The sequence below is a fragment of the Dendropsophus ebraccatus genome, chromosome 1 (assembly GCF_027789765.1).
Source record: "Dendropsophus ebraccatus isolate aDenEbr1 chromosome 1, aDenEbr1.pat, whole genome shotgun sequence".
Taxonomy (NCBI): domain Eukaryota; kingdom Metazoa; phylum Chordata; class Amphibia; order Anura; family Hylidae; genus Dendropsophus; species Dendropsophus ebraccatus.
In genome coordinates, this window is record NC_091454.1 from 228674014 (window position 1) to 228685230 (window position 11217).

The window sequence follows — 11217 nt, forward strand, 5'->3', positions numbered from 1 at the left end:
TTGTTGTTGTTCTACCACAGCCAGACAGGAGTATGCTGAGAGTTGCTGTTCTACCTCAGCGACACAGGATCATGCTGAGAGTTGTAGTTCTACCACAGCCACACAGGAACATGCTTGGAGTTGTTGTTTTAACTCTGCCACACAGGAGCATGCTGGGAGCTTTAGTTCTACCTCTGCCACACTGGATCATGCTGGGAGTTGTTATTCTACCAAAGCCACCCAGGAGTATAATGGGAGCTGTAGTTCTACCACAGCCACACAGGAGCATGCTGGGAGTTATAGTTCTACCACAGCCACACAGGCACATGCTGGGAGCTGTAGTTCTACCTCTGCCACACAGGATCATGCTGGGAGCTGTAGTATTACCACAGCCACACAGGAGCATGATAGGAGAGAAGCTGTAGCCTACCCTTTGTCCCGACCCTGCTCCTGATGTGTCTGCTGGGGCTGCGGGAGGCATCAGCTGGCAGGAGGCCAAAGTGGGTTGGGTTTGGTTAGATTTATACCTGGTTTGTTTGTTCTTGTGATGTAGTGGACTGGACACTGCATGGTAGAAGGGGTCTGGTGGGGATACTGTAGAGCTGAGAGCCTGAATCTGGTTATGACCAGAAAATCATATTGTCTAACTGATTTGTGAGGTATTAATGAATTTTTACAGGAGTCTCATCACTATCTGGAGATCTGTGTGATGTCATCACTATCTGGAGATCTGTGTGATGTCATCACTGTCTGGAGGTCTGTGTGATGTAATCACTGCCTGGAGGTTTGTGTGATGTCATCACTGCCTGGAGCTCTGTGTGATGTCATCAATATCTTGAGGTCTGTGTGATGTCATCACTATCTGGAGGTCTGTGTGATGTCATCACTATCTAGAACAGGATAGGAAAAAGTAAGAGATCGCTGAGAATCTGACCTCCGAACCCCTCAGGGATCTTCATATCTGCCAACTCTCATACCTAATATCCTTAACATGTCTATCTGTCCTGTAATTTCCCATAATTCAATGACTTTTCCTTCTCAGTATTGTAATTCTATGTGAAGAGCAGTCCTCATGGCTGTACTCATATCTACAGATGAGGTTAGGCTCCCGTCATTCTGTACATCCTAATCCTATTTGTTATGTACTGCCCCCACAATGGCCTTTTTTATCTCTTGGTTCCTCAGAGTATATATGAGTGGATTCAGCATTGGGGTCACCACCGCATAGAAGATTGCTGCCACCTTGTCTTCATGTGTAAAGACGCTAGAGGGAGGGCGCAAATAGTTAAAAAAAATTGTTACGTAAAAGACTGAAGCGCACATGAGATGTGAGGAGCAGGTGCTGAAGGCTTTCTTCCTGCCCTCCGCTGATGTCATACGTAACACTGAAGAAAATATCAGGATATAGGAGAATATGATGGTCAGGAAGGGGATTATGGTGCCTACACCAACAATATATACTGTTACCATGTTACAATAGAAGGTGTCGGAGCAGGACAGTCTGAGCAGTGGTGGGACGTCACAGTAGAAGTGGTCTATGAGGTTTGATCCACAAAACTGGAGACTAAATGTACAACTGGTCTGTACTGCTGACTGTAAGAAGCCAATGGAGAAGACAACAGAGACGAGATGTAGACATTTCTTCTTAGTCATTATAGACATGTAATGGAGCGGGTGGCAGATGGCAACGTAGCGGTCATAGGACATGGTGGAGAGAAGGAAATTTTCACTTCCTGCCAGGGCTGCGTAGGAGAAGAACTGAAGAGCACAACCATTATATGTGATGACCTTCCTCTTTATGGCAAGGTCAAAAATCAACTTAGGGGTAATGGTGGAAGAATAGAAGACGTCTATCAGAGCAAGAAAACTCAAGAGGTAGTACATGGGCGAGTGGAGTCTGGAGGAGTCATAGACGAGCATTATAATCCCAATGTTACCTACTATAGCCATGACATAAAGAATTGAGAAGAAAACAAAGAGAAACGGGATGAGCTTCTCATTATCTGTCAGTCCAGAGAGCACGAACATGGTCACCTGTGTCCTGTTCATGATGTCCATGGACTCCGACATCCTTAGTAAAGATAGATAATATAATATTAGCAAGTCACAAGTACTGTACAAAGCAAGCCAAGGCTCTGGAGCAAGTGGGGCCAAATGTATATCTGAATTTTATCATAGAAAAAGAGTAGTAGAAAGATCTAGAAATTTCCAGCTCATTGTATCAGAAGATTTGGAAATAGTATGTTCTATTATTAATAAAACCGGTTCGGAAGTTGGAGAATAGGTGGACAGTGCTGAGCGGGTTTGTTGAACTGTTAAGGCTCAGCAATGTTCTCCGAACCTGAATGCTCGGCATTTGACTCCCCGCATCTGGTGAAGTTGGCTGCCCCCCTATGGCTGTCAGAAAAACTCGGTTATGGCTACATCCATGTTTTCCTGGCAGCCCTAGGGTGGTATCCAACGTCTCCAACCGCCAGGAGTCAAATGCTGAGTATTCAGGTTTGGAGAACAATGTCGAACAGTTTGGCAAGTCCCCTCAACACTACTGGTAGACCTTCCTTCCAACCAAAGGACCCTGTGTATTAGATCCAGTGTTCTAGTGCTGCTGCTTATCGTCTGATTGTAAGTCTTTCTCTTGGGTTTCAATGTGAGGTGCACAATGTGGGCTAAAGTATTAAGACACATAACTTATTTTTTAACCCCCATTATGAACTTCATTGCATTGATCTCAATGGTTAAGCAGCTGCAAGCCTTACATCACCAAACACAATGCCACCAGAGTCATGTAAAGCCGCCACCACTGGACTCTGGAGCAGAGGAGCTGTGTCCTGTGGAGTAATGGCTTACACTTCTCTATCTGGCATCTGATGGACAAACATTACCTGCCTGACTGTGGTGTTGCAGCTATATAGTGGTGGAGAAGGATAATGCTATGGAGGATTACTTAGGGGTCAGTGGACAACGGATACTCCCAAATTTGTGGGTACAATCTGGGTTCAGAACCTTTTGGGTTCCAGTAGGACTGTGCCACCATGCATAACGACACGGAGGGGAATCTGGTGTGGAGGAGCGTGACCGGCAGCACAGAGCCCTGACCTTCCATCCAACATCTTTGGGAGGAACTAGAATGGAGATTACGGTCCAGATCCTACACTTAAACATCAGTGTCTGGCCTTACAAATGCTTTACTAGGTTAATGGCCAAAAATGTCCACAGCCATCCCAAAATTGTTGTACAAAGTCTTTTTATAAGACTGAAGGCCACTGTACCTGGGGGAGGGACCATTGTAATGCCTATGGATTTAGAATGGGATTGTCCATAAATAAATACTTTTTCCCATATAGTGTCACCAAAAAAGGATTGATATTACGTGGGGTGTATGTAATATATAATAGACCTCTTCAGGTGCCGACATCTATATGCAGTGTCGGACTGGAGTGCCTTGGCCCACCAGGGGAAATCATTCTTGGGGCCCACCCTTCTGCCACCGCACTTATCTATGGTAACATTAATAAGGGTCCATTAACACGGCGTGATATGGGGCAGTGTAGGGCTGCAAATGATTGCTAATCAGCAGGGCAGGTGATGTGCAGCCGACAGCAATGATCTTAGCCGCACAAAAGATCAAATCAGTCGACTATGGGACATTTGCTTGCATGTCAGCAGATCTCTGGCACTTTTAGATGGGCCGATCATCGGCTGAATAGACTTCCTAGGAGCACTTGTTACCGATTATTGGCCGGTGTAATCGCGCTATAAGACAATTTTTTTGTATGATAACGCTGTATACTTAGATACAAGTCATACAGCTACCAATAACACCAGTATACAAAGAGCAAATATCCCCACACATATTACCGCTATATAGTAACTGACCAAATCCTGTATATCAAGACCGATATTACCAATAAACCAGTATACAGGAGGGAAATAGTATCACCATACATATTACCGCTATACTGTTACTGACCAAATCCTGTATACTGAAACCAATAATACCAGTACACAAGGAGGGAAATATTACCGCCACACCACAACCATCACCACCATATTGTTACTGACCAAATCTGGTATACTAAGACCAATGAACACCACACCAGATTACAAGTAACAAATAATACCCCCACATACTGACTAACACCACCACATACTGACTAACACCACCAAATACTGACTAACACCACCGCTGCTACTGAATAAAATCCTCTGAACAAAAGATCAATATCCCCTCATACAGTCATATAGAGGTAGCCCCAGCTCTACACCATATACATTACGGTGCACATAGATTTAGTGACTCACAGGGGACGTCTTCTCTGATCAGAGTTCTTCCCTTTTCATCTTCTTCTCCATCTGCCCTGGGTCGTTATGAGAACTTCTCCGAGCCACGAATCCACAGAATCTGCCAGAGAAATATATTAGGCTCCTCGCTCTGTCACCATCCTCATCTCTCTACACACTGCACATCTGTACTGGCCCCTTTACACCTTCTCTCAGTGATTAGCCCTGACTATTTGTAGCGTGTGTATGTGTGTGTGTGTGTGTGTGTGTGTGTATATATATATATATATATATATATATATATATATATATATATATATATAGTGTACACACCTTGTAGATGGCCCCTTGTTCAGTTCTCCATATAGATGGCCCTGTGTGCCTCTACTATAGTAGAGATCCCCCTCTGTGTAATCCCCTTACAGTAGATGACAACCTCTGTGCATTCCCTATATCAGGGGTAGGGAACTTCTCCAGCTGTTGCAAAACTACAACTCCCATCATGCCTGGACAGCCACAGCTAAAGCTGTAGTTTTGCAACAGCTAGAGAGCCAAGGTTCCCTATTCCTGCCCTATAGTATATGGCCCCCTCTGTGTAGTCCCCTTATAGATGACCCCTCTGTGTAGTCCACTAAAGTAGATGCCCCTCTCTGTGCATGCCCTATTGTATACACACCGCACCCAGTATAGTTACCCTTATACATTGTTGTCCCCCTCTGTGTAGTGCCCTTTATAGATGCCTCCTCAGTGTTGTCCTCCTTATAAATTGCCCCCAACCAGTGTCCCTTATAGATGGCTCCCTGTGTTATCCCCCTTATAACTGGCCCGCTTGTGTTATCCATCCCCCCATATAGATAGCCCCCTTATGTTGGCCATCCCTACCCCCCATATAGCCCCTTATGTTGTCTATTCCCCCGTATAGCCCCCTTAGGTTGTCCTTGCCCCATATAGCCCCTTATGTTGTCCTTCCCCTGTATATAGCCCCCCTTATGTTGTCCTTTCCTGTATACAGCCCCTTATGTTGTCCTTTCCTGTATACAGCCCCCCTTATATTGTCCTTTCCTGTATATAGCCCCTTATGTTTTCCTTCCCCTGTATATAGCCCCCTTATGTTGTCCTTCCCCTGTATATACCCCCCTTATGTTGTCCTCCCCCTGTATACAGACCCCCTTCTGTTGTCCTCCCCCTGTATACAGACCCCCTTCTGTTGTCCTCCCCCTGTATATAGCCCCCTTATGTTGTCCTCCCCCTGTATATAGCCCCCCTTATGTTGTCCTCCCCCTGTATACAGCCCCCCCTTATGTTGTCCTCCCCCTGTATACAGACCCCCTTATGTTGTCCTCCCCCTGTATATAGCCCCCCTTATGTTGTCCTCCCCCTGTATATAGCCCCCCTTCTGTTGTCCTCCCCCTGTATACAGACCCCCTTCTGTTGTCCTCCCCCTGTATATAGCCCCCCTAATGTTGTCCTCCCCCTGTATATAGCCCCCCTTATGTTGTCCTCCCCTGTATACAGCCCCCTTATGTTGTCCTCCCCCTGTATATAGCCCCCCTTATGTTGTCCTCCCCTGTATACAGCCCCCTTATGTTGTCCTCCCCCTGTATATAGCCCCCCTTATGTTGTCCTCCCCTGTATACAGCCCCCCTTATGTTGTCATCCCCCTGTATACAGCCCCCCTTATGTTGTCCTCCCCTGTATACAGCCCCCCTTATGTTGTCCTCCCCTGTATACAGCCCCTTATGTTGTCCTCCCCTGTATACAGACCCCCTTCTGTTGTCCTCCCCCTGTATACAGCCCCCCTTATGTTGTTCTCCCCCTGTATACAGCCCCCTTATGTTATCCTCCCCCTGTATACAGCCCCCCTTATGTTGTCCTCCCCCTGTATACAGCCCCCTTATGTTATCCTCCCCCTGTATATAGCCCCCCTTATGTTGTCCTCCCCCTGTATACAGCCCCCCTTATGTTGTCCTCCCCCTGTATACAGACCCCCTTCTGTTGTCCCCCCCTGTATAAAGTCCCCCTTATGTTGTCCTCCCCTGTATACAGCCCCCTTCTGTTGTCCTCCCCTGTATATAGCCCCCCTTCTGTTGTCCTCCCCTGTATATAGCCCCCCTTCTGTTGTCCTCCCCCCTGTATATAGCCCCTTATGTTGTCCCCCTGTATACAGCCCCCCTAATGTTGTCCTCCAACCTGTATACAGCCCCCCTTATGTTGTCCTCCCCCTGTATATAGCCCCCCCTATGTTGTCCTCCCCCTGTATACAGCCCCCCCCCCTTATCTTACCCCCTCTGATAAAAAAAACAAAACACAAGACTACTCACCTAACCACACGATCCCCCGTCGGTCGCCGGCCTCCTCTTCTCTCTTCTCCTGACAGGTGAGCAGCTCCGTTGCGAAGTGCCGCCAGCGCCATCACTAACCTCAGTGTGCGCCGCGGTGGCTGGGACTTCCGGTATTCGCTCCATGAACCGGAAGTCCTAGCCGCCGCGGCGCACACTGAGGTCAGTGATGGCGCTGGCGGCACTTCGCAACGGAGCTTGCGACACTCTTGTGATCGCAAGCAAATCTCTGCTTGCGGTCACAAGAGTGATTGACAGGGCGGGAAGCCTACGGCTTCCCGCTTTGTCAATCAGAACACTTCATTACATTTAACTGGAAGCGATTGTTGCGATCGCTTCCAGTTAAAAAGGGAGGCGCGGCCCCCGGCCCCCCTAGGAGCGGGGGGGGGCCCACTCCAGCTCGGGGCCCACCGGGGGTTTCCCCGGCCCCCCGGTGGCCCAGTCCGAGCCTGTCTATATGTCTTTCTATGACTATCAATGTAAGGGTCTCACTCTCCACGTTGTTCTTGGTTCCTCAACATTTTGCCTCCAATATTCAACCTCTCTCACAACCTTGAGAAGATGCCAAGTGTTTGTTTCTCCTTCCTGAAGAGCTTTGTTTCCATTAAAAATCTTTCTTACAACTTGTCCAGTTTCTGCGAGATGGATGAGCACCCGTCTGATCATACGATCCTTATGTTACCTCACACCATCATCAGATGATGCCACAACGGCTCACCAGTGCTTATTCTCATGCCCAGCTCTGTGCAGAACAGCTGCTATCATGCTGCCAGGGCTTCCAGGATTACCGGTGTAAAGGCCTGCAATCCCATGATTCCTTTATTAACAGCTGTCCAGTGACCGGCCTTTATCTGTATACACTTAGATTCAAAGTGCTTGATGGTGGAAAACGTTTGGAATATTGTTATTAAAAGAATAGGGACCGGACACATCTGCAGTCACTGTGCCGGTGGCTCCTGTTACGTTGTGATGACACAGGAAGCCGTGAGATTCAGGAGGTAGGTGGTGACAGTGAGCTGGTGAGTTGCACTGTGGGGGCAACGGGACGGGTAAGTATCACTTTATTATTATGGTCACACCACCCCCTGCCCTCCCTGTTTTTTTACTTTTGCCTGGAGTACCTTCTTACACCAAGCAGAGCCCTCGCCCAATAGAAGATAATTATATTCTCTATAAGATGCTGTGTCTGGAGAAGGTTACTGTATACAGATAGCTGTCTGACTATATGTGGTAATGGTACTATAGGAGTGTCTGTGGAAGTTATAACCTACCTAAAGCCAGCCATGTGTATCCAGCCCATGACTTCTGATGTTGTCTATGCTTTATCTCCTGGTTATAGCTTATCACATTCACATAATAATAAGATATCTTACCTGTCTGACATGATCACATTCACATAATAATAAGATATCTTACCTGTCTGACATGATCAAATTTACATAATAATAAGATATCTTACCTGTCTGACATGATCACATTCACATAATAATAAGATATCTTACCTGTCTGACATGATCACATTCACATAATAATAAGATATCTTACCTGTCTGACATGATCACAGCCGACGCCTATAATAGAACACATACACTGCTGATTCTGTAAATCTTCATCTGTTTTATAATAAAACTCCTTCCCCTCTTAGGACTAATCCCTGTGTCCCCCGGGGCCCCTGAGAGCACAGGGAAATTAACAAGAAAAATTCTGCAATTATTTACACATATAAATCATCTTGTAAGATGCGTCCCTATGGGTATTGGGAAAAAATAGACTAGGGCTATGACCAATGTCACTCCGAGATCTTGAATCTGTAGCTTTTCAGAAGGGGGGGGGTGTATGAGGCAAGGTCAGTAACGTCTTCATTGTTGTTCGTCCTTTGGCCTGTGAGGGGATGTAACGCCCGGAGTAGTGGATCCACTGGACCGGCACCAGCGATGGCACAAACCTCACCAGGGAGCGGAGTCTAAGGGGCCGCTGGTTTTCACCAGAGCCCGCCGCAAGGCGGGATGGACTTGCTGCGGCAGGCGACCCCCAGGTCGCTACCCCTGGCTTGGTTGCTGGTGTCGGCAGGCGAGGCGTGGCAGGAGATGGTACAGGCAATAGTCTGCAGATGAGAGAGCACGTGACTGGCTGGACACAGGAACAGGTGGAGTGACAGGGGAACAGGAACCAGGAACAGGGACAAGGGAGCAGGTAACGGACAGGACTCAGGAACAGGGACTAGGGACCAGGTAACGGACAGGACACAGGAACAACAGGGAGCTGGGCCAAACGCTATGGGAAGCATGTAGAGGCTCCAACACAGGGGACAGGGCATGCTGGGATTTATAGGGGAGTGATTGGTGCAACTACCAATTAGGAGCGCACTGCCCCTTTAAATCTGAGACAGCCGGCGCGCGCGCGCCCGAGGAGGCGGGGACGCGCGCGCCGGCCGGCACAGCGAGAGACAGGAGCGTGGAGAGGTGAGGCGCCCCCCGGGGCCGAACGTGTAGCAGCGCCGGGTCCCTGCACCGGGACCCCGGCAGCTGCATAAGATGGGAGGAGGTCGCGGCGGCCCGGAGCATGGGACGCCGCCGCGGCCGTGACAGTACCCCCCCCCTTTGGCCTCCCCCTCTTTCTAACCTGCAGGAACCTTTTGACGAGATCTTGGTCCAGGATGTTAGCCTCGGGTTTCCAGGACCTCTCCTCAGGACCAAATCCTTTCCAGTCCACCAGGAAGAACCTTCTACCTCTGACAGTCTTCATAGCCAGAATGTCCTTAACAGCGTAGACGTCGTCAGAGACGGCTTGAGGAGCAGAGAACGAAGACCTATCGGAGAACCGGTTCAGGACCACTGGTTTTAAGAGGGAAACATGGAAGGAGTTCGGAATCCGCATAGTGGGGGGTAGGCGGAGTTTGTAGGTGACAGGGTTGATGCGTCTTAGCACCGAGAAAGGACCGAGGAATCGAGGGCCCAACTTGTAGCTGGGGATCTTGAGTCGGACATATTTGGCCGAGAGCCAGACTTTGTCACCTGGGAGAAAATTCGTGGCAGGTCTCCTCTTCTTATCAGCCTGGTCCTTCATGCGTTCCGAGGCTTTGAGTAAGGACTGTCGAGTTTGTTCCCAGATCGATTGCAGGTCAGATAACAACTCCTCCACGGCTGGGACTTCAGAGGATGGAGAGAGAGGCAGAGGAGGACGAGGATGATGCCCGTAGACCACATAGAAAGGGGACTTGCCTGTGGAAGTCGAGTCCAAGTGGTTATAAGAGAATTCTGCCCATGGGAGTAGATCGGACCAGTTGTCTTGGCGGCTTGAAACAAAATGGCGTAGGTAGTTGCCCAGAATCTGATTGACTCTCTCCACTTGCCCGTTGGTTTGAGGATGGTAGGCCGATGAGAAGTCCAGCTTCACTTGGAGTTGCGAGCATAGGGCACGCCAAAATTTAGAGACAAATTGAGAGCCTCGGTCGGACACAATGTGAAGAGGAAGTCCATGCAGGCGAAAGATGTGTCGGAAGAACAACTGAGCCAGACGAGGAGCAGAGGGCAGACCAGGAAGGGCCACGAAGTGAGCCATTTTAGAAAAGCGGTCCGTCACCACCCAAATAACTGTATTGCCCGCAGATGGAGGTAGGTCAGTGATGAAATCCATCCCAATGTGGTGCCAGGGATGATCCGGGACTGGCAAGGGCAATAGTAGGCCGGCAGGTCTTAGACGGGGAGATTTATTCCTGGCACAGACTGCACAGGAAGCCACAAAATCCTTGACATCCTGGAGGAGATTGGGCCACCAGTAATGACGGGAGATCAATTGCCCGGTCTTTTGGGCTCCTGGATGCCCGGCTACCAAAGAGGAATGCCCCCACTTCAAGATGCGTTTACGGAGTGCGGGACGCACATAAGTCTTCCCGGGAGGCAGTCTCTGCAGAGCAGAAGTGGCAACTGGTACTAGGCGGTCGGGAGGTATTATGTGACGAGGAGATTCCTCTTGCCCCATGACATCGGATGCTCGGGATAATGCATCGGCCTTTAGATTCTTCTCGGCTGGACGGAAGTGGATGGTATAGTTGAACCGAGAGAAGAAGAGGGACCACCGAGCCTGCCTGGGATTGAGGCGTTGAGCCGATTGGAGGTAGAGGAGGTTCTTGTGGTCCGTGTAGATGTTAACCGGGTGTTTAGCCCCCTCTAATAGATGACGCCACTCCTCCAGTGCCAACTTAATGGCCAGGAGTTCACGGTCCCCAATGGTATAGTTCCTCTCGGCAGGGGAGAAAGTCTTAGAGAAGAACCCACAGGTTCTGGTCTTGCCTGATGTGTCCCTTTGCGAGAGAACGGCTCCTGCGCCCACAGAAGAAGCATCGACCTCGAGAGAAAACGGCCTGGAGACATCCGGGCGGACTAGGGCAGGAGCGGAGGCAAAGGCAGACTTGAGGCTATTGAAGGCTTGTTCGGCCTCTGGAGGCCAACGTCTGGGGTCCGCCTTCTTTTTAGTGAGAGCCACAATGGGTGCGACCAGGGTAGAGAAGTGAGGGATGAATTGCCGGTAATAGTTGGCGAAGCCCAGGAAACGTTGGATAGCTCTAAGTCCCACAGGGCGTGGCCATTGAAGGACAGCTGCGAGCTTGGCTGGATCC

At 49.2% G+C, this 11217-nt stretch overlaps 1 protein-coding gene across 1 annotated transcript; it reads right to left on the bottom strand.

The window, feature by feature from the left end:
• Nucleotides 1–1110: 1110 nt before the first annotated feature.
• Nucleotides 1111–2037, bottom strand: LOC138786370 (olfactory receptor 5AP2-like). Its single transcript, XM_069963353.1, has one exon. It carries the CDS (start codon nt 2035–2037, stop codon nt 1111–1113), a length of 927 nt encoding a protein of 308 aa, XP_069819454.1.
• Between the last annotated feature and the right edge of the window lie 9180 nt (nt 2038–11217).